Genomic DNA, 24,576 nt, shown 5'->3' on the forward strand with positions numbered 1-24,576 from the left:
TCGTCATGTAACTTTACCACATTGAAGTCAGCAATTTACAACGTCGCGTATGCAGTGGTGTTTTGTTTTATTCTCACATTTTGACTATAGTTACTAGTAACTAACTTCCGATTGGCAAAGATACATGACGAGAACTAATAGTTTTATCAGTAAAACAAGAGGAGTTTTTTTAGACAAAATAATTTTCATAACTAACACCGATAGGGAAGATATAGTTTTTACCTAGATGATTCGATTTGTACTCCTACAAAAGTTGGGGTACTTAGGTACTTTTAGAAACCGCGGAAACTAACAATCGCACATAAATAAGTACGAAAACGAAACTACAAATATCGTTTTCGAAAAGCTCTTGATAGCATATGACCCCTTTAGCTCTTAATAGAACCTGCACTATGGTGCACTCGTCCCATTTACGTAGTCATAAAGATTTACAATGGAACAAAACAATGTAAGCGATGGCTGTATGCCGTTGGCCCACTGCCCCGGTTACGTATAATTTCACCTTTATTGAATGGCTGCATCTTTGTACTACATGTAAGTTATGAGCGCCTAGTACTATCAGGTTTGAGGTGTTGGGATTTATTGAAGAGCTTTTTCCTTTTAGCATGCTGTTTATAAAAGCTATATATCATTCAATACTCAGTGCCAATTTACACGAAAGTTAAATTAGATAAGTTAAAAATAATATAATTATAAAGCTTACACAATTACAATAAAAACTTTCTTTGGTGCTTTATTTGGAAGCTTTTGATAAGTTTCAATTGATTTGTTTCGAGATGAGCTTTATAAAATAACAGCATAAAGAGCTTCTTTTGAAGATAATCATCTATAAGTAGTATAATCTAATCTCATAACTACATATATCAGTTGAACAACACGCAGAAGACATGACTGTGTTAAATAAATAAAACAAACATTATTTTTCACAAATTACCAGTATCTTTGTATAGTTAGAACAAAATGTTATCAAAACAGCAAATAAACGTATAAAATTACGTCACAACATTGGGTAAATTACACAATTTTCCCGACCAATATAAACTAACTATCGTAGCCATCTTGCATAATCCCATAATGCTCTCAAAACAAAAAAAATACACTATCCAAACTTCTCCGGTTACACTCGTCAAAAGATCGTTGTACTAGGCAAACATAATAAAAGAGGATATTACTAACATTACGCAGTACGATGTACGCAAGCAATAAAACCTAAGCTTTGTATGTTTTGTGTGTGAGCTCTTTTAACGTCTGATTTCCTGGTACCTAAATGTCAAGTTCATGGTCTATTTCTCTTGTTATAAAACTTGTTTTGGAATGTTTAGTTATGTAGGTAGTTGTTAACTTATTCTATTCTTATGTATATTTTATCTGAACTTGACGAATCTCATATAATAACGAAAGTTTTTTTTGTGTGTATGAATATTTCAGACAAAATATTTCTCCAAGCTTGTTTTCCAAAAATTACTACTTTTTACCAACACAAATTTTACACATCTCGTTTTTTATTTCAATTTTTCTTCAAACATAGTACTTAACATAGTAATTTATCTTTAACGGCGTCATAAAATAAACAAAATATTAGCTATTATCAAATAACAAAATCTTCAATTACTTTAGTCACTCATGCGATGTGACATTTTTGTCTTATTATCTTATCTAAAATTAGATTTATGATTTCACTTATTTGCTCTAATTTAAATCTAATTTCGATGCTTAATCAAATGAGGCAGATCATTATAATTTAATTAATGAAATGAAACTTTTGACTCAAGCCTATAATATAAAGAGAAATATAACACAGGGAGAAATTAAAGAAAAAAACAATATTTAAAACAACAACACTATATTTAGTTAACGTAGACACAGTATAAATCAATTCTCTCTCTTAAACATAAATGAATAAATTCGTCAGTTTTATTATTTAAATTCTTAACCTATTTATCCTATTAATTTCAATATGGTATAAATTTCATAATTGTAATTATGCTATTTATTTTAACGAAATGCTTTACAGACTTTCAACAATGTATTTCATTCTCACTAGATAATGTAATGATCCAAAAATATATCGGTCTTACTACAAAAACTTTAACCACTGCTTTACACTTGTCTAAAAAAAATGTGGCTCCAAAATGAACCATAATGTCAACGTCATAATTTGACATTTTTTAGACAAGTCTTAAACTGACGTTAAAAAGTTTTTGTGGTAAGACGGTATTTGTTTAGTTAGTGGACAGTTTCTGAGCACTATATTTGTAAGATCATCTAATCGTTTTCCCTTTTAATCAAAAATGTAAAATAATAGATAAATCCCTTATAAGGGTGATCAAAATCCGTCGATCACTTAGATATGTTCTGTACCATTAAAAATTATTACAGACTGATTTGTTCTTTATTATCTTTTTGAAAGATATTTCCATATTCGACATATAAAACTTTTGGTCGAAACTGGCACACATTTCTTTTTCAATTTAGTAGAGTATTTCTTCATACCGTGCCTTGTGTCTTTGAGCACAAAGTTCTTTTTTCAAAATCCATCTATTGGATATAATTTGGTCCTCACATAATTACAAATACGATTATCACATTCACCACTCTCCAAAAAGCACCATTAAAACATATCTTTTAACTAATTTCACAGCAAAAATCTTCTTCGCCAGTCTAATTCTTCTTTCTTGATCTGAAAAGGTCTTGAATTTGTGCATTGGAAAGTCCCTTAGTTTCCGGCACTAGTATAAACGCTAATATTGCGTTAATAAGACTCATGGCACCAAAGAAATAGAATGCCCCATGAATTTTGAGAGCGCTCAGCATGTATGGGAAGATACCTAGAATGAAGAAGTTGAGGAACCAAACCCATTCTATGATGATCATTGAACCTAGGCCTTGGACCTGTGGACAAAGAAAAAAACAGATTGATATAAGTATTAACCAGGCGCCTTAATAATCTAGTGTTAGCTAGACCTTCCTGGTATGAACTGTCAGGCCCGATAAAACTGAACATTGACATTGTGAGTTTTTCTTTTAGTTAAACAGGGTTGTTAAGTTTATGTAATAATGTCACACTCATAGGATCTTCTCCCGCATAGAAGCGGTTCAGCGGCTTGGCCTATATGTGCATATCATGTGTAGTGTGACTCTTTGAATCGCGATATCTCAGGAATGGTAACATTTAGGAGAAAACTGTTGATGCCATTTTTGTAGAAAATTTTAAGATCTACAACTTTTCTCTGATGTTCTTTTTTGATAAAACTCACCGTTTTCGAAAAAAGTTTTCTAAAAGCTTAAAATTTTAACATTTGACCTCGAATAACTTTTGACGCACACATGGGATCGATGGGGATTTTTAATATTTTATTTATAATGATAAACCCAAGCTCTCCACCAAAATTCAGCTTTCCGGGAATTTTTGTTATCTGACCACTACTTTTATGTCTATTTTGACCGGGCTAAAAAGTAAAAGTATGTCCTTGCCCGAGAAACTTAATAGCAGTGGTTGTTAAATTTTACACTTAAAGCGATCAAGGGGATTTCAAAAAAAGCTTATTAGGATACCAATGAAAAATAGAGCATAAAGATACAGTTTATGTAAAAAAGGATACCTAAGACAGTGGTAACTGGGTTGAGGAGGCCAGATGAGCAGTCGCTCTCTGTAAAACACTGGTATTCAGCTACATCCAGTAAGACTGGAAGCTTACCCCAACATAGTTGGGAAAAATCTCGGGAGATGGAATAATGTAGAACTAGACTTATTAGGTTTTTCAAATATGGCTTAATAAACCATCATCATCAAGCCACAAAGCATCTTTAGAGGGTTGTCGTTGTTGAGTGCTTTTCTATGGTTGTCATTTTTTTTATTGTCTTCCCAAAAAGTAGGTTCTCAATTTGGATATTTGTGTCTGTATAGACCAATAAGTAAACAGTACACAATTCGTACCTGTGACTCAAAGACCTCAGCCAACAGCACATAGGGTATACTTCCAGCCCCTATAAGGAATGAGAAGCAGTACATCATCAGCAGCACCACGGTCAGCCAGGCCGGCGCCATGCGCGTCTGCAGGAGGAAGCCGAGGGACACCAAGCAGAGGAACACGAGGATTGAAGAGATGATTATCAGGATCTGGAAGAGAGTAGAAAGAGAAGTTAGTTGTATGGATACTAAAGACAGGAATAAAGTTCGTCTAAGCTGAACTCATTGTATACTCCTTTGCTGATATTATAAGAAAGCCGTAATTGACGAATCGAGAAGATCCATTTAACTAGTTGATATTACATACTCGTAAGCAATTGTGATAAGTTTATTGCAGTCGATTTCACCTTATGTGATGTACAATCACAATAAACATACACAACAGAAATATTTAGGGTTAAATCATAACTGTGTGACTGGGAACTTCTACATCTATTACTCAATCAATGGTCTATCTTAAATAGCTAATCTTTTGGAATTTCCAAAAGACTCTTCTCGATACACATTACGGCATTATTAATATAATTTAAGGAACACTTATAAAAATATGATGCTTATATACTCAGAAATTTCGGCCGTACTTTAGTCTATGTATTTGTCAGTGTCTTCCAACGCTTTCATCAACCGGATAAAAAGAAGCTTATGTCTTGTCTCAGGCTCTAGTCTATCTACAGCCCAATTTTCACATAACTTAGAATATTTTATAACACAAAATTTACTCACACGTCTCCCAGCTTTATCAGCTACAAGTGAAGAAGTGAGAGCTCCGAAGAACTGTATGACAGCGAACATTACAGTATAAAGGTCTGACTTGCTGGGGTCTGTCTCCGTGAACACCGTCTTAGCGTACACCTGTACTGGAACTATGCCCATGAACACCTGCGAAAGATATATTGGTTATTTTAAACTAGCTTCTGCCAGCGGTTTTGTCTGCATTCTGAGGGAACTACTTCCCGTATACGGATGAGAGTAAAAGGGGAAGAAATATTACAAAACATCCCTAGTTTTGTAATATTTCTTCCCAACTGCGGATTACTTAATGAATTTTAGTATTTTCTCCAAAAATGATGCCCTCATCATTCAAAACTCTAAAATATGTTGATATTGAATAGTTGTGTTAGGTACACTATTTTTAACTGAAAAGCGGATGAACCGATTAGGCTGAAAATTGGTCAAAAAAATCACCATCCGGGCACAAAAAGTGTAGTTCCCTTGGGATACAGATGAAAACGAGGGTAGATACATAAATGTAGATTGAACGAAGGAGTTCATGTTAATTTACCTGCATTGTGATGACTGTCATTACAACTATGAACGCCTGCCGCGATACCGGTGACACGACTGAAAAGTAATAAACAAAAATATTAAATATCCAGAAAAAAAATAATGAATGCCGAAGAATACATAACAATGTGCATACCGACTACATAACTATAGATATGTGATGCAGAAAAATAAGGATCATGTTGTGAGGAAGGTTTTGAGCATGAACTGAATTTTATATCAATTAAAGAAAAGATGGATGGATTGTGTGAAAGTCGACAAGGTTTGAAAGACGGCAGATTGAAGAGTACGGAAGGAGAAAACATGCAGCACCAAATAAATATTCAAAATATAATTGGGATAAGGGCAGGAGGAAAAAATCCTAACTAATATTATAAATGTGAAAGTAACTGTCTGTCTGTCTGTCTGTCTGTCTTTTCTTCACGCCTAAACTACTGAACCGATTTGTGTGAAATTTGGTTCAGACATAGTTTGGAACTTGAGAAAGGACATAGGATAGTTTTTATTTCAAAAAAAAAAAAAAATTATTCCGGACATATAGCGCCATCTATTGGTCAAACCAAAAATATGCCGGAAGTCACTATTCCATGCGAACGAAGTCGCGGGCAAAAGCTAGTATTTTATAAGTCTTTCATCTACTTACATAATAATTTGATCGGTGACATCGATTTAGGCTGTTCTTGGATGATTTCTTCTTCATTGTTTAATTTCTGCTTTTCAGCTTCTTCTGCTTTAGGATCCATATCTGTAAATACAAAAAGTTATTATTTCAACAGTTCCAGTGTCAGTCAGTGTAATGGCCGTTTCTGATATAATCATTTATATCTCACAAAGCCTAAGTCTATACTTAAAGCTGAAGAGTTTGTTTGCTTACTTGAACGCGCTGAAGAGCTACCGAACCGATTAGAAAAAATCTTTCAGTTTTGGATACTTTGCTTTATGCGAGCATGATGATGGCTTTTGGTTACATTGCTTTTTATTCGTGTGTCCAAAGCAGTTCACACGGGTTTCCAGTGAAACCGATGGCAGAATCTTGTACACTCGTAATTCGTCGATAAGTTATCTTCTAAGAAATAAATTAACTTACCTGTAATAGATACAAGTTCGACAGCCGGCATGATCTGTTGTTTCATCCGCGTCAACTCATCGAGCACAACCATCGACGATACTGGAACTCCTCTGTATTTCGCTATCGCTTCTCTTGCATCCTGAAATTAGGTTGCATTCCTTTTTATTTTGAGATACTTTAGATTTATAAGAGGTAGGAATTTGTGCGCTAGTCAACATGGTTAAATATTTAATTGAATTTTGTAATTTTTGTATAGAATCGTTTCTTGAAACCACACAGCCGGATCACATTGCTGAGGAATTTTTTCCTCCAATTCTTTTTTGCAGCGAAAATACTTAGAAAATAGTGAACAGGGAATTTTTGAGGCAGTCTTTTCTAAAATTTTCCTCCAAAAGTGCTAACTTTGAATAATTTACATTAAAATTGTATGTAATAGAGGGCATACGATTCATACACAGAAAGGGACAACTATTTAGTTCAGACCTTTTTTTCCAAGAAATAGTTATTGCCAAAATAACCACTAACCTCTTCCCTCTTTTGCCTCAACAGATACACAGGGCTCTCGACCACCAACAGTATCAGTAGAGTGCACAACACACTGAGTAGCAGGTGAAGCCAGATGATAGTCCTATACGTGAGGCACCAGCCCACTATGTACGAGAGTAGTGTTCCCATGCAGTACAGGAATATTGATGCTGGAAGATAGAGATAGGTTAATATTAGATCTGGGTGTTTTTTTTTTTCTTGAGCTAAATACTTAGTGACACTGATTGTACACGAAATGGAGTCCTTAGCCGATTGTCGGCTGGCGGCTGATCTCATATAAGAAGAGCTATCAGAAATGTTTTAGTGCAAGAAACATTTGCGTAGACACAGGTGCACTCACTATTCCTTCGCTCTCATAACCCGATGGGACCTAGTTTTACATGCTCTCTGATGCACGAGTGTATCTTGTGATAGTTTCTAAAACCCAAAAACCGGGAATCGAAAATTGCTCTATAAGACAACTAGATCTACATATGTATGTAGGCAGTAATTGTAGTGAGACAGAAATAAACAAGAAGTTTTTACTTTTTTATAATATGAACACAATATTATGAAGATAATGAGACCCGAAACTTATTGTAAAATTAGATATAATAATTATTAATAATATAAGCATTTCTTTTTATTAATCTTAGTGATAAGCTTACCTGAAGCCAAGCCTCCGCGAATGGCATCTTCAGCGACCTCTGATATGAAGATAGGCGACAGTACCAGAAAGCTGCCTCCCGTGATACCAGACAAAAATCTAGCTGCTAAGATGAGATTCATAGAACTCGCTACTCCTATGATTGCCCAAGACATCTGAAAAGAATTGGTTAGAAAATGAGATAGTATGTGATAAACCAAAGAAATTCGTTATGAAATAAGAAGCGATGAAGATATATGACACTTCACGTGACCAGAGGGCTGGCTTATTCTGCGTACAAAGAATTAGCATTGCCATACAACGTGGCAATGCAGACAGTATTGTGACAGTGACATTATAATATGTTCTTTTATGTATGTTTTTGTTTTTATTAGCTGACTCATTTGCAGTATAAAGTTGCATCCAGCAAATCTCCTTGAACGAAGAAGTTAAAATCACAAGAAGATATGTAGTTATTTTTTACTGTCATAATACTATTTATATAACGCAAAATAGGGAGAACTTACCACACAAGGCAAAGACAGTATAACACCACCATTCCTTCTCCCGAACATATTGATCAGTGTACCAGCTACTGCTGAGCCGAGAATCGCTCCTAGTGAAGGCAGGCTTCCTAACAAGGCCTCTTCGCCTTTCGTCATAGGCGCAGATAGGGGAGTAGTGGTGTTGGACGCGTAGAGCTCTGAAGTGTAGGAGGGCCAGACGTTGAGAGCGCCCATGACCAGCGACCCGAAGCCGCCTGGAAGAAGAGAAAGAGGTTAGTTACAGGATGGAAAGGATAAGCAATATTGTTAACGGTAGAATGTTGACTAGGGACGAAAGAAGAAGCTCGTAATTAATTTATAAACGCACGGACTGTTCGTTATAAATTAAACGATGGTAAAGGGTGAACCCGTAATGAGTGATCGGAAAACATTGACAGAGATCTTTGTTGTTAATTTATTGATACTTTTAAAGCATACAACATTAGAAACAACTGATCTCTTTGACCCTTTCCACTGTATCTCAGTGGCTTTTATACTGGAGGTCAGAAAGTTGCTTTTCCTTAAATTCAATAGACAGCTGCGCCTATAAGATTCGGGTGACAAGCTAGATAGATGATATGCAGTACTAATGCAGTCAAACTCAGAGTTATAATTGAATCGTTAATAATAGGGCCATTGGCATATTCGTCATGAAATGAAATGCGAAAACTATTTACACAAATTATTTTATTCCCTATCAATTTTAAACCTAAAGCCGTATGTTTCTAAGGTGATTATTGATTGACAAGTATAATTTGACTATCAAATCGGCCGAACAGACCTCCGGAAATATACTGATAATGCACACTTGTGTTTTATACTTAATTAATTATCAATAAGAACTAAAATTTTTGCATTGTGTATGACGACAATCACATCACAGTTCATATTGATTTCTCTATTTGAATAATTTGGTAAATAGGTCAATTATTATGTAGTTTATTTTATAATAAGACTTGCTGTTTTCCCGCGGTTTCACCCACGTCCCGAGCCTATATACTCGGGAATAGTGTAGTTACCCAACAGAGAAAGATTTTTCAAATCGAATCAGTTGTTTCGGAGCCTTTAGAGTACAAACGACAAAATAATATTTTCTCTTTAATATATTAGTAATGATACCTATCTACACTTTTGCGATCTATGTAAATATATTTTTAAGCACAAGCAAGTGCCAAAGATGAAGTTTGAATTTAAATAATATCCATAAATATATCAATTCTCACAAAATTGCGATCATTTTAATAGAATTTCTGATGAGACAATACAATCCTACGGCGTTAGGACGCCATAAAAATATCTCGGAAGCCATTCAACGTGTAGGTACAGTCAACTACACAATGGTTTATCTATCTACTCATACTGGCACACTACGCCTTCGTCAACACTATTGTCTTCACAAATATTTCCTAGGAATAAATAGATAAGTACTAAATCATTTTCAATAAAGGTCCAAGTTCACCAATATAAAGATCAGTGAAGTTTCTTTTAAAAGAACTGTTTTATACTTTGACGTAAACACTCATAGTAAGATAGAAAATGCATGTTGTTGATGAACTTAAAATTGTAGGTTGTTTTCAATAAACTTTACAAATTAAAATAGTAACCAAAACTATTAACAAAATATACAGCCATCTTATAAGTGTAGCTAATTTATAAAACAATATTGTGTTCAATTCAATATTTTTTGCAAGAAAAACAAAATACCTAGGATGTCGACCATTTTTGTCGCTGATGGTACACGGTACATAAATAGGAATTAATCGCAGTTTGCTAAAGAAATACTTGTACATAAGAAACCGGTTAAGATCTGTGTATATTAGCACGTTTTCAGAGATTTTTTGTTTACGTACAAAATCTATTTATAAAGGACACACCTCTCGATTAAGTAATTTCGATTTTAATTCAGCATTTACGTTCAATCCTATGCTTGATATTTTTTTTAATTCTAGTTTTTTTTTTTTTTCATTTTATTTACCTATTTTGATTTATCAAAAATAATATTTGTTTTAAAAATACTAGTCTCACATTTGTTTGAGACACTTATTTTAATATTGTAAAGTAAAATAGAGGTTGCATTAGCAGATTAACCTTTATTAAATAATAATTAAAACCCAAAAAAATAAATGAGAAATAATGCTTACGTATTTAATTCACCCATTTTTAAACACCGATCAAAATTACAAGACATCTCGATGCAATTTAACACAAACTCCATCAAATAATAAATCAACACTTATTGCTTCACTAATGAACTAATTTCTATTATTTTGTTTTACAAAACTAATATGAATTTCCCTAAACAACGCGCCTACATTGCACTGATAAACGAAAATTATTGTCTTCAGTCGACGGCCATTATGTTCTAAATTCAAAGTTCGCGGTAATATAAACTTTTTTTTTCTTACCAGCCATGGCTGCATGACACTGCCTAAGTCTTCCTTTGTTCATGTTAATTCACTAACTAACGTCTATGGCCACGCTGCTTCCAACTAATAGTAACTTTTTGGCAAATACATTATTACATAAATGAATTAGAATACACAAAGATGTGTAAACCAAACTCTGTGAGTAAATATTTTATCTTCTGATAACAGAGATGTCATTCTTATCTGTAGACTATCTGTTTGTGATGTACTGATTTTATAATTAAAGTTTTTTTTTTGTTGAATAAATATGTGTATAATTTTTTTTTGTTTCATTTGTTCTCGTTGCTGGCTTCGGTCTGATAATGTTTCTGATTAAATATCTATCTATATTGTTTTATGAACTGGAAATGCGTGGGCAGTCCCCCACCATTTTGCCAATAGATTGCGTGAAGGTCATTTGAAACTATGAAAATAAAACATGATCCTGTAGGTATGTTAATTTTTTAGCGAAGAGACGATCAAAAAATAATGTTGATTAAAAACTAATGGAAAACGTCCACGTGCAAATTTTAAGTTGCAGTAGGTTAACTCTGTATTATCTTTGAACTGGCTGAATGTCTTTTCGCTTATGTGTCTTACTTTACGAGTTGATTTGTGTCCTTAACATAATATGTATAAAAAAAACCTTCACTTCATTATGTAATCCTGACTGTGATCCCTATTTTATAGTTTTACTTAAGGGATACTTACAATCTAGTTTAATAACTACTCTTCTCAGTTTGAGTGCGTTTATACTGCCTTGATGACAAAATCGTCGGACAACTCAATAATTTGGTCAATTTATCTCTAGCTATTCCCGCTAGACAGTGAAAGACATTCTATCTTTGCACATTTTCACAAGTATTTTTATATCATCATCGTCTTCTTACTATATTATATCCCGTTAATATAGGTATTCGTGCATATCTTCGCCTCCTACCATCTGTTTTGGGAATTATTTTTGGATCATCTTGGAAGGTATCAAGTTAATCAGGTACTTTTTCCCAGTCTCTTTAGAACTGGTTTTTCTGTCAATATTTTTGTTCAGTGTAGCCATAAAATAATCACGACAGATACAGTAGCTATTTGCTCGAGGCGTTTTTTAACATTTGTTCAAATAAAGCCATTTATAGTCTTTGTAATGTGAGATTCCATATTAAATTATGGTTTTATTACTTACAAGACTAGACGCGCCCTTCGACATCGTCTATAGTGTAAAAAAGCCATATACAGCATAATATAGGAATTAAGCTAATCAGTAGGTATAGTGATTGTCTTAACTTGTAGTCTTTCACTGTACTTATTAAAAAAAAAAGCTCGATTCAAATCATTCGAGTCTTCTATACAGATTTTTTGACCAAATTTACCGACAGCACCTGTATGTTTGCATTAGATAAATTATTAAAACCACTATATAGATTAAGTAATGTAATGAGTTATTAATACAAACATAGACTATAATTTATGTATTTGTCTTACTTTTGAAGGTGTCGTGATGTCTGGAAACTCTAGAATCTTAATCTTGTTGCTACCTCAAGCTCAATTCAGTCCTTTGGTTGTCCTAAGTTGGTACTTTGTTTAAACTTGAAAATATATTTGATGAATAGTGACGTTTATGTTTTCGATGAACTTGGGCCCAGTATTTATTTATTTTTAGGATGTAAGTAGTAGCTGTTTGCCGATTTTACGAATATATTTTTTTTTTCTTGTTATAAGAATCTGATGGAAAGTTCAAAGGGATTGGGTAGCTATAAAAATAATAAAGAAATGAAACAAAAGAGGGTTTAATTCAAATATATTTTTCAGATCTCCTAATTCTAAGATATATAATTACAAAACTATTACAAATTCAACACTTAAAGTTAAACATTATACATTATATCCCGACATTATATATATATATCTTTTCAAAACTCAAAAATCATTTAGTCGAACTTTGCCGCTAAACAACACTTACTTCTCCGTTTCCGTTTTAAAGCTAGAATACAAAAGACTAGCACTTTATCGATATCCCACCACCAATAAAAGGGATGTGAAGTAACTCTATACTACTTATTTATTTTTCGTTTATGCATTATGCAGTTCACACTTTGTAATCATTATAAGGGGAAAAATCATACCGATATTTATCTCCGATTTGTTTTAAATTTTCTCTTAATTGATGTATACATTTTAAAACAATTCATTAAAATGAACATTAACATTCCCTTATTAAAGCCTAACTACATTTATTATGAGATTTTACATACTATTATGGACTACACCTTATGTTTAACATAACTATCTCAAGGAAAATTTCTTCGTAAATCCTTTGATTTTCATCTCACTACAATATGACGAAATTATTTCGCAACAATCACATATTTCACAAACATGTATTTCACTGTTTAGATAAACCTTATCTTAGACATTTAAAACATTAAATGCTGCCAACTGACATTGAAAAAAGTCACCAGACCAAACTCGTAAGTCACCAGACCAACTGTAAGTCACCAGACTGAGAAAAAGTCACCAGATCAAGCGTAATAAGTCACCAGACTACACGTAACGAATTGTGACCGATAAGGCGTATGATCTAAAACAAAAATGCTACCTACAATATCATGAACAACATCAATCTCTAGCTTAACTCTAATGCTTTTCTCTTACTCTTCTTCACAAACAAAGCTTGGATGGCGTCTACAGATAATCCTTTGGTTTCTGGTAGATAGAATACGCAGTAACCAGCTCCTATGAAGCCAACTACTGAGAATGCATAGAATAGAGGCGCAAATCCTACTTCTTCGACGACTGGGGTAAATATGACCATGGTGACGAAGTTCATGGCCCATCCACTAGCCATGACTATGCTGCTGCAGAGCCCTCGGACCTGGAAAAGGGATTTAATCATATTTTAGATGATATCACCAGTTTCTTTAGTGATCACGGTGACTTGAAAATATTTGTAAAAGTACGTCTCGTGTTATCGTTTCTTAAGAATATGCAAACTCTTGCACCTGGAGTGCTGTTTGATATAATTGTTGGAATATTTGTTCGCAATGAAATGAATACATGGTAATGTAAATAATTAATTTTTTTTATTTTCCTTAGCGACGACATTAAAAGAATTGCTGGTCCAGAATGGCAACGAATAGCCCAAGACCGAGATAAATGGAAAGCTTTGGAGGAGGCCTTTACCTGAGGGGGGTCCCAGTACAGTAAATTGTTACTGCCTACGGGCTTCAAATTAGTAAATTAGTAAATAAAAATTAAATGATTTCAATTTAGATAGCTAATAATAGTCGTTACTGTTTTGTTAATTTAGTTTAGGTAAAAAACAAAAGTGTAGATAGTTTTTATTACTGGAAATATAAGGCTTTTTTTTATTTTTATTTTTTTATTATTTTAATGTAAATAATCTTCGGGCCTATTAAATATTTCTGGCGCAGTAGGTTAAGGATGGAAAGAGATTCTAAATGCAGTTGAATCAAATATATAATTCTTCAAAAGGATTTCCGTTACAACAGTGACCCAGATTTTTATTCGGAAGTGTACCACGTTCAGATAGAGGGAAAATACGAAGATATTGAATCAATAACAAGTACTGATGAGATCATTGATATTATCTAGTACTGTTCGGTGAATTTGATTTGATGTTGCGAAGTGCCCACGTGGAGTTGTGACGATGTTTATAATATATTTAAAGAAGACACTGATATAGTACTGCAGTGAGCAAATAGTACTGCTTGCTTGATAATTTTTTCAACATTTTTTATCACTATATAAGAATGTAAGCAAACCAGTTTCATGTCTCTTAACATTGAATGATAAGATTTGAATGTGTGATTATTTTTCCATTCAATCAACGAATGTCATCATAATTAAAATAAAACATAGATATAATCTAAAACTGCAAGAGTACATGCATTATTATCGAGCAGTTTAGCTTTGAATTTTAAGCAAACGAAACAGTTGATAAACTCACACTCAAAATATTGCTTGTTAAAGTATAACAGGTGTTCTTATTAATAAATAGTAAGTACAGCTTAACGGCTATCATTGGGCATCTTTGGCAGCCATTACGGGTAGTCAAAAGCCTACTGGCTTCCTAGTCTTAGACTTACTAGTCTGACAACCAGTCTTACCTAGAGGTATTGGGTTGCTCGGGTAACTAGGTTAAGGAGGTCAGATAGGCAGTCGCTCCTTGTAAAATACTGCTGCATCCAGTTACACTGGAGGACGACCCAACACAGTTGGAAAAAAGCTAGGCAGATGATAATAGCTTAACAGCCCTTTGCTGACGTTGCAAATATATACCCAACAAATGATAATAATGAACAATAGAATGGTAAAGATACTCACTTCAGGCAAGAACAACTCAGCACTGAGGACATAAGGAATCACAGCGACTCCCACGTTGAAGATAAAGCTGTAAACATAGATGGTGACGGCCGTGAACCAGTGGGGAGCCCAGTGCCATTGGATCTGAGTTCCTAGTACCATCGTGCAGACGCTCGCGAAGAATGATGTGCTGATCATCAGAAACTGGAACAAGTAATCCATGTGCTTAATGATAACCTGGTACTTTGGGTATTGAATAATGTCGATGGGATATCAGAGATACACCAGAAAAATATATTTTTAATTTATTTGTGCAACTCCAATTTTTTTCAACTTCAGGACAGTTAACGAACTTCCAAGCTTTTGAGAGCTCATAATTCATTACAAACGTTCAAGTAACCAATATAAATTTCTTTCATTGTCCTCTTTATTGCCTAAATTACTTCTTTTTTTTTAAATTTTGGTTTTATTTTAGATTCACGAAATTCAACCCGATCCTTATCATGTACTGACTGCATCAAGGGTATCTATCTGTTCAATAGCTTATACCATTATCTACACTGACCTAACATTTCTTTTATGTATTTCATCAACTCATTACTCACCTTCCTCCCAAACTTGTCAATAACGAATGAGCACAGCACACTAGCCACCAGCAAGTCTATCGCCAAGAATATGGAGCACTGGTTGGAGTCCATCAGAGGAACTGCCTCCTTGAACAGCGTCTCAGCATACACTTGGAGCGCTATGTTCCCCATGAGAATCATGGTCGCCATGCACGCTAGACTCGTCATTAGTGCATTCATTGAAGTTTGGGATTGTTCTGAAAATATTGTTAAAGTTATTATTTAGTTTAGTTTTTTTGCAAAGGTCTCTTTACCAAAGGTTCTTAAGTATGACATCGGTTTTCTCTACATTCTGCATATATTATATACTAGCCACCCGTCCCGGCTTTGCACGGGATAACAGTATTTTATGCATCTCTCTCAGTATTGATTGTAAATAGTGAGTATTTAATGGATGTTATGTTTTAAAAAAAACCGCATCAAAATCCGTTGCGTAGGATTGAAGATTTAAGCGTACAAAGGGACAGAAAAAGCGACTTTATTTCATAACTACTAAGTTATAATCTGCTTTTTTTAAGATTCTCTTTTTTGATTTCAGAGTAGACAATATTGTCGTCCACTCAAAAATGTTGCTGTTGTTATTTAGTCTCTAACATCAGTAAAGTTATAACATTATTTTTGCTCAGACTTTACAAATCTATAAAGTACAGAACAATAATCTAGATCTAGACATATTCTTTACGAGCCAGTAAGTAGTAGTTTATTGAATAAGCTGGTGTTTAGCGTTGTATCTTGGCTGAATTATTTGCAGCAACTCGTGCGCCGGTCGGCCCACGATTTTATCGTTGTACTAGCTCTGTTTCACGGTTTCAATCGTTTCATTTAGTCTTCGAAACGCTAACTTGGGTTGGTACTTTATTTGGGATTAACGTCCATAAGAAGAACAGTTTTGTAATTTTTATTTTGCTGTATTGGACCACAGCGGTTATTCATAATAGCCTCATTAACCAGAAACTTTACTTCTAAATGGCTTCTTTTCAAATTCCTGTTATATCTAGGACAGTTAACTCCAGTAGATTTTGCAAGAAACATGTTCAAACAAGCAAACTTCAGTCTTATTATAATCATCGGCAAGGATATTGAGCCCTGACCTTCACCTGCGCAGAAGTGATTTATTGGTTTATTGCCTTAAGTGTACAGTGCGCAAAGCGATCCCCACTCTTCCACCGAGAGCTCATTATCCGTGCCGATAACTATACTACTGTAAATTTTGAACTCTTGCTAGGGCCACTTGCTCTTAATTCCTTTAGCCAATTTTAGTTTAACTTACTCAAGAATTGCCATTCTGAGAGCTTTGGCGCTGGTGGTTGGCTGTCTATCAACTCCTTGGTGATTGTCACATCTGAAACAAAGCATTCCTTTAGTTTTTTTTAATGAATTCAAACACATAAGACATGAACACTGGAGATAAAAGGGACGTTGGAGCTATCTCCCGAGTAGTCAAATTGGCTTTTCATCTAAATTATTGAAATGATCATTCATCTAAATAAATTCAGCTACCTTGAATGAAAAACCTGTCTTAGTATATTTAGCTCTCCACTTTCTCTTGAAACCCTTTTCAAATCCAATACGCAATTACACACCTACAGAAAATAGGTGTGACAAATTACGCCCATTAAAATGTCACTATATTACACATCAATTAACATTATTAACGTCATACACAATTGAATCATTGAAATATATACGTTACTAGCCGTTCCCCGCGGTATTACCCGCGCCCGGTGTATTTTTTGCCGCTCTGGTACATGGTGAGCAGTAGCGTCTACCTACACTTGGTATTGGTATATCTACTCATATAAGTTATGCTACCCTGGTACATGGTGAGCAGTTGCATCGAAATTTCGTTATTCGTATACTTTACTAAGGTGAATTATGCTGTCCTAGTACTTTACTTTTGTGGTTCTGCGGCATTCCGTAAGTTAGTTTTTGTCTAATCACTCCCGTCCCGGGAATCTTACTCGCATTTTTTTTTTCCTTATTTACTCACCGTTTAGACCTACCCTGGACTACGACAAACATTTTAAAACTTAAATCAGCTCAATCGGCCCAGCCGTTCTCGAGTTTTAGACTAACGAACGGCCATTCATTTTTATATATATAGATGACAATGACAATGCCATACACCTTATTCCGATTACATAAAGTCACGTGGTCACGAGAGACTCATAAAGGACAATAAAATTAATTGTATGCCTAATAATAAACATTGAAATTATATTCACATATTTGCTGAATTCAATTGTTTTATAAAACTGACTTTAAGCTTGACGTCACGGTAAGACGATTTTCTTGTTTCTAGATAAAATCAAGTCATGAATGAGTTGTGAAAACTCTGTCGTTCCGTATAGTTGAAAATATCGAATATATCGGGCGTGTCGTTCATAATCACATTAAATGAAATCCGTTAATATACTGGTTAATATATGTCGATTAACACAAAGATAAAAGAAAAACACAAAGTAAATGGAATAAAAATGTGCAAAAATTAGAACACCATATAAAAGTCAGTCATTACAAACAACTGAAATTCTCCCTTGAAAACTGACAGCTGTCAACTGATCAAAACATACGATACTCCTAACTTTATCTCTGCTTACACATGATGTTGTAAATTATAAAAACGAAAAATGACTCCTGTGGTTAAACCACTGAATGGATTAGGTTATTTTTTTTACAATTCGCCATAGAATATCATAAAGTATATGCGATATGATTTAATGTGATTGTGAACGACACACCCGATATATAATACATTTTCTATTATAATTATAAGCCTATAACATCAAGTTCACACATCAAGCGATCACAGATCATTGCCCCATTAATTTTTCTCGTAAAGAATGTTTGTAATTTTATTTCTTCCTGCCTGTACTGTTTCACTACTAGCCAAAACCTCCCTTCATCTTCACCCCTCCCAAACCTACCAATGATTCCATCAATTTCAGAGTACATATCTATTCTAAATCTCAATGCCACATCTAACCAAAGAGCTGGAGATGCCTATGAATGTTGCAATGCATCAAGCAACAGAACGCAATAAATGGCGACATCTAGTGGACAAGATCAGAAGGAGTCACGATCCTCAGCAGTGAGGGAAACGACTAAGAAGATCTATTCTAAATCTCAATGCCACATCAACAGACATAAAAAAATATGTTTTATAATGCAACAAATTCCTACAGATCCACGTGGAATTCTTAATGGCTGCGAAAATTTCCATAAAGTGTTATCTACTGAATTAATACAATATAATAAGTGTGATGTCATTGGGGCGGTAGACAGCTCGACTTATCAACCCTGTGTTTGATGTTTGAAAAGCTGACGAAATACAAATATTGAGGACGAGGGTGGAGACGAGATAGGTTAAAATAGATGACGATCTATGCATAGAACAGAGTGCTATACAATATGTACCTAGGTATTAATGATTCAGTGAATGAAACACACACCTACTTTGAGATATACACTATTATACCTAAATCCTACGGTGCGTCAGGACCTAACGAACAAAGAACTCAAAAGTTGCAAAAGCACTACTACTTGAGCTAGGACAAGCACTCTTTAGCGCTTCTTCAGTCGAATTATTTATTTTTCTTTCGTTATTCTCTTTGCCATACTCTCCCTTCTATAAAAAGTTGCTATTTTTGTGATAGCTTTGATTCTCTTTTCTGTCATCGCGAATCTTACTCGTCGAAATTATATCAAACTCAACTCTAAAAATTCTTTGTCAATAGTATTAACATTTTCTGTCCTTATAATACTCAGCCTAGTACCTACAATGATCTCGTCTGAAAAATATTCAGAACATCGCAATTTTCACTATCATATAAAACAAATAATGTATTTAACTTTACATAACTAAAATTAGCAAATACATCGTCCATGTGATTTGAACAAATGTTGTTATCTCATATCGTGTGGTGCTGTTATTATGTCGGCTTATTTTGATGTAATAGTAGCTAGTTATAGCCGTCAACTATGTTAAGGTAAACTAGAACACAGACTCGGAACAGTTACATTATTTAATTTATTCCCTTTCCTCTCAATCCATCCAAAGGTTGTCTGTAGGAGATCGCTTTTAGCGATAAGACCGCCCATTGTGCCACCTAAATCCTAAATATGTAGTTTTTCTTTTTTAAATTTTAATTGGTGTAATATCCATCTATCTAATATCCTCCAAATTGAACTACGGTCGCAGAAGACACTAAAGTAAAGAAGAGTTACTGAGGCCCGTGCGTAGACGCAGATACATACAGACACACTATCAAAATGTGATTGGACAGCAATCCGATTAGCACGTGAAAGGGCCATCAGGCACTACGCTCTATTCTTTTAGCCATAAGACCGCCAATTGTGTCATCTAAACTTAAAAATATTTCCGTTTTTTGTTTTGTAATTTAAATTGGTGTACATAATAAAGAATACTGACAGTCTGTATACTCTTAAAATTGAAGGAATCTCGATTATTGATGTTCTCAATTTGTTGGGTTAATTTTTTTTCTGATTGCGCTGAGTGGTTCCCGAGGGAGGGCAGTTGAAGCCAATGGTGGAATCTAATTACCATGCTCTCCTTCCAGAATCTTCTCAAGCCTGGGGTCCAATTGGAGCTTGATCTTTGCTATTTCCACCTCAACTTCTTTGGAGGTCACCTTCACTTGCCGGTAGAAGGCTATGGATTCTGCCGCTTCCTAAAACAATGGACTTCAGATCAGAAGAAAGCTTTTGCAAAGTTGAAGTCAGTTGGGATATTGTCGTGTTTAATTTAGTTGCATAAAATAAGAGGTAGCTTACCTATTGCTAAAAATAAGATAAGTCATAATATACCTACATCAAATTTTTCAACGATTATCGATAAATAAACTGTATGACAATTTAAAAAAAAAGTATAATAACTGGTATAATATTTTTTAGTTAGAAATAATAACATGGTAACCAACGCCATCTATTCTAACACATAAGAACTATTTAAAAAGCAATATTTTAGTAGTGCATGTTTGAATGTTTGGTGATGACAATTCTCAAGAATAGGAATACTGAATGCAACCGTTAAAAATCTAGCAAGGTCCATTGGGACTTTTTAAGAACTAGAATATAGCAACAATCTACAACGATTTAAATGAAACTAAAGACTAATATTTCTGAGCCTTCAGGTGTTTTTGCACTTATCATCATTATCATAAGATTATGTACACACGCAGTTTTTTTTAAACTAACTTCATTCAAAGAAAAGAAAGAACATCCTTGGCAGTCGTTACGGGTAGTCAGAAGCCAGTAAACCGTACGCCAGTCTAACCAAGGGGTATCGGGTTGCCCGGGTAACTGGGTTGAGTTCAGATAGGCAGTCGCTTCTTGTAGAACACTGCTGGTACTCAGCTGAATCTGGTTAGACTGGAAGCCGACCCCAACATGGTTGGGAAAAAGGCTCGAAGGATGAAGATGATTCAAAGAAAAGAAAGCTCATACAGACCTTCTCCCTTCCCCTCTGCATCAAAAACACCGGAGACTCCTTCAGAAGCGCCAACATCACCAGATACAGAACCGACATTGACAAATGAAGGTAGACCACCACATCATAGTTCAGGTATCCCCCGAAGATATATGATATTAACAATCCGAGGAAATATGAAGATACTATGGTCGACATCATGGCTCCTCTTATGGAGTCTTGAGATATCTCTGATATGTATATAGAGGAGATTGCCTGTCCGGCTGTGCTGAAGCCTGCTAGAGCCATGGCTGTGAGGATTAAAGGCACTGATGTGGTCACTGAGATTATCGTCCAGGTAAGCTGTGGGAGAGAGAAACATTTATTAGTACCTAAAGATAAAGAAAAGTAAGTTAAAGAACCGTATAGAGTTATGTACATCTATATTATTCTGGCTTTTAAATAGCTTTGTACATAGAAACCTAAAAATTCGGTTTTGTACCTGGGAAGTCTCCTGTACAATTATTAAATTCAAATGTTTGTTACCTATCGAAAAGAGCTCTTTATCATTTTAAGACAGAAATTCAGAATCTAGAAATAGGGACTGTTTAATAAAAACTACATCATGGGTACCCTCAAATAAATGTGTCATTATTATATTGAACGCATCAATGACACATGCGTCCAATACTTGGAACCAAAACAATACTTTATGTACCGGGCGCGAGCATGCAGTTCAGTAGCCGCGAAATCAACTGCTACGCTAGTTGTAATGTGTCATCAACAAGTTTAGTTTTAGTGTCCAAGCATGAAGTTTCACTAATCAACTATACAACCCCTCTAGGGTCCGTTCACACAGACCGGAGCCGATCAGCTGCGCGAGCATTAAAGAACATGCAATTGGAGCCAAGCGTCAAGATCGCGTATGCGCGATCGGAGCCGGTCGGCTCCTTTTATTATTTCACACTGAGCGCCTTCGAGCCTTCTTAATGACAAAAGCAGTGCACATACAAAAATAAACCTTACTACAAATACTATAAGTACTCGATTTTCAACGTGTTAAGAATTTGCTCTTCTATCCGAGCCGGTCTGCCTGAACGGACCCTTAATCCCAAATTAACTCACCACATAAGGCAATCCAAAAAGCATAGCACTATACTTCCTCCCCATCCAATTGACAATATACCCGCAGAATGGCGTCCCCAACATGGCACCAACATTGGTCAAACTGCCCAACAGTGACACGTGCACTGAAGTCATGGGCTCGGAGAGCACTGTATCGTTTGACATGAAGTTCGCCACATTGTAGGAAGGCCAGGAGAAGACTAAGCCGGTTAGAGTTGTGAGGTAGGAGACTGGAAAGATAAAGAGGATTATTAGATATTGTTCATCATCCTCCGAGCGTTTATGTTGGGGTCGGCTTCCAGTCTAACCAGACGTAGCTGAGTACCAGTGCTTTACAAGGAGCGACGGCCCTATCTGACCCCCTCAACCCAGTTACCCGGGCAACTCAATACCCCTTGGTTAGACTGGTGTCAGACTTACGGGCTTCTGACTACCCGCAAAGACTGCCAAGGATGTTCAATGACAGCCGGATGATTATTAGCTATTGTTATTGGTGTATTTTTAGCTATATAAAACAAATTAAATAGGTGAGTGTCACTGAGTGTTTGACGTACATAGGAAGTTCAGGAATTATTGACCCGAGCCTTTTCCCAATTATGTTGGGTTCGGCTTCCAGTCTAACCGGATTCAGTGTTTTACCAGTATTTTCAGAAATTGGCACTCGATAGCCGTAAATGGAAGGACACCTACCTACACCGACTAGAGCTGGGCTCTTAAATTAGAGAAGAAGAGAAGTATTTATTAGTATATTTACGTCTAGTTCTGGTGCCTGAATTAGCACTGTGCACTTGTAGGGTTTTCCCCCTACTTTGATAAAACATAGACGCCTGATCAACTTTTAATGCAATCACTTCTTTATGCATTGCTATTACACTTTGTGTAGGCGCTTTTCATTTCACATACAGCGTATTGTTTATCACGCAGAGTTTATCAGTCTTAGATCTCACAAAGTATCTAGTTTGCTTTTCAAAAAGTTTCAATAGGTTTGATTAACGAAAAAGTATAGCAATGAAGCTTAACGTAGTTTTGGACCATATTAAAAAGTCGTACGCTATATTCTTACTGCTATGGTATTTACCTAAATATTACACGTTATTGTCGTTTAACATAAAAATAACTGTTACCTATCTAACTGGGAAATCCTAATCATAGATAACTGCGTTTGTTTTATTCACATAGGTTTTACTGTCATTACTGAATGTAACTACAGGCTGTTTTCGTGGTTTTACCTGATACGTAGCCTCAGTTTTTAAACTTCGACTCTTATCCTAGCACATAATTACAATTCTCCTTCTTCCTCCTGCCCTATTCCCAATTTTATTCGGGGTCGGCGCAATATGTCAGCCTCTTCCATTTTCGCTTGTCGCTCGTTATACTGACACTCACTCTCTTCCTATTCATATCATCTTTCTGGCAATCCATCATACATAATTACAAATATACACACTTATGCACAGCAGAAGATGGTGGTGATGGTTTTTCTATCACTTGTTTATTGTTTAAACCTGTCCTAACAAATACGCTTTTATTCATCTTCTTTCACACAGTCACAGTCTTATATTCAAATCCTAGAATATTTTCGTTTGAAATGGTCTTCTCTATACTATTATGAATCTTTTTAACTACGTCATCACAATATGCACTTTAAGCTTTCGCCAATCACTGAAATCACTGCAAATCATCTCTTGTTTATTAACATTATCGCAATCACGAATTTTATCAACAAAACCTCCGATCACAATAAAACCTTTATCTATTACGATTCCTACATCTATTTTCATCTTCACAATATTGTTATTTACTACACAAACACTGTCACGCAGGTTATCAACATCCTTTTCTATATTGAACCACTAAATAATTTTATTAACATCCGATACTAACTTGCCAAAGTCGCAACTCCTTGCACTAAAAATCCTCTTACAGTCACTTTGTCACTATCCATGTTGTATCACAAAGAACTCCGATCATATGAGACTTTACTAACAGTTACACAATATAAAGAAGTAAGGATTTACTAAGTAAATAAGTCATTACTCTTTATTATAGCGTAAATGATAGCGGAGGGTAGGAGGACCAATTCAAGTCTCACGATAAAAATGACGATTTATTCATAATAAGTGGTAATAATAGTGTTATCTAAAAGGTTGTTATCACGCATTAATGTTGGTTAATGGGTGATTTATATTTGATTTAGTTTAAGGGTTTTCTTCATCGAGAACTAAATAACTAACGGAGGTGACATAACCGAAAATCTCCTAGGAAGGTAGAGCTCCAAACTGCGGCTGTTAGGGGAACAAGGAATGTTTTGAACCTCTTTGAATTCTTTGGATCCTATGATTTTTTGTAACAGCAAAAACCGTTGACTCAAAGACCCGAACGCTTCGTTAGTTCACTCATAACTCTTAATCGTTTTGGTCATACTTACCATTTGACCATAGGTATACATTTTGGCATCTCCGCCATCTTTCCTTACTTCGTGGTTTCAGTGCTGTGCTTGAGAGGGCTTTGTATATTTTGGCAGAAAATATGATAATGTTGCACAATGTTGTTCCATTTGTTGATGGTCGTGGGAACTGTGATTAGTTACTGAGAATCGTTTTAATATTTAACAGGAAGCCGACCCCAACATA

The 24,576-nt window shown here is 35.1% G+C and overlaps 2 protein-coding genes across 2 annotated transcripts; both read right to left on the reverse strand.

The window, feature by feature from the left end:
* Positions 1 to 1,826: 1,826 nt before the first annotated feature.
* Positions 1,827 to 10,760, reverse strand: LOC124641348 (facilitated trehalose transporter Tret1-2 homolog). The gene is made up of 10 exons (XM_047179405.1): positions 10,445 to 10,760; positions 8,022 to 8,254; positions 7,517 to 7,670; positions 6,849 to 7,018; positions 6,342 to 6,462; positions 5,898 to 5,999; positions 5,253 to 5,311; positions 4,694 to 4,849; positions 3,938 to 4,120; positions 1,827 to 2,892 (listed from the first exon to the last, which is right to left on the reverse strand). Exons 1-10 carry the CDS (start codon positions 10,485 to 10,487, stop codon positions 2,662 to 2,664), a joined length of 1,452 nt encoding a protein of 483 aa, XP_047035361.1. The 5' UTR covers positions 10,488 to 10,760; the 3' UTR covers positions 1,827 to 2,661.
* Positions 10,761 to 12,222: 1,462 nt separating this feature from the next.
* Positions 12,223 to 23,974, reverse strand: LOC124641347 (facilitated trehalose transporter Tret1-like). Its single transcript, XM_047179404.1, has 8 exons — positions 23,828 to 23,974; positions 21,944 to 22,173; positions 20,861 to 21,181; positions 19,955 to 20,081; positions 16,661 to 16,732; positions 15,370 to 15,587; positions 14,786 to 14,968; positions 12,223 to 13,313 (listed from the first exon to the last, which is right to left on the reverse strand). Exons 1-8 carry the CDS (start codon positions 23,886 to 23,888, stop codon positions 13,065 to 13,067), a joined length of 1,461 nt encoding a protein of 486 aa, XP_047035360.1. The 5' UTR covers positions 23,889 to 23,974; the 3' UTR covers positions 12,223 to 13,064.
* Positions 23,975 to 24,576: the final 602 nt, after the last annotated feature.

The sequence above is a fragment of the Helicoverpa zea genome, chromosome 22, assembly GCF_022581195.2.
Source record: "Helicoverpa zea isolate HzStark_Cry1AcR chromosome 22, ilHelZeax1.1, whole genome shotgun sequence".
In the NCBI taxonomy this organism is placed as follows: Eukaryota; Metazoa; Arthropoda; class Insecta; order Lepidoptera; family Noctuidae; genus Helicoverpa; species Helicoverpa zea.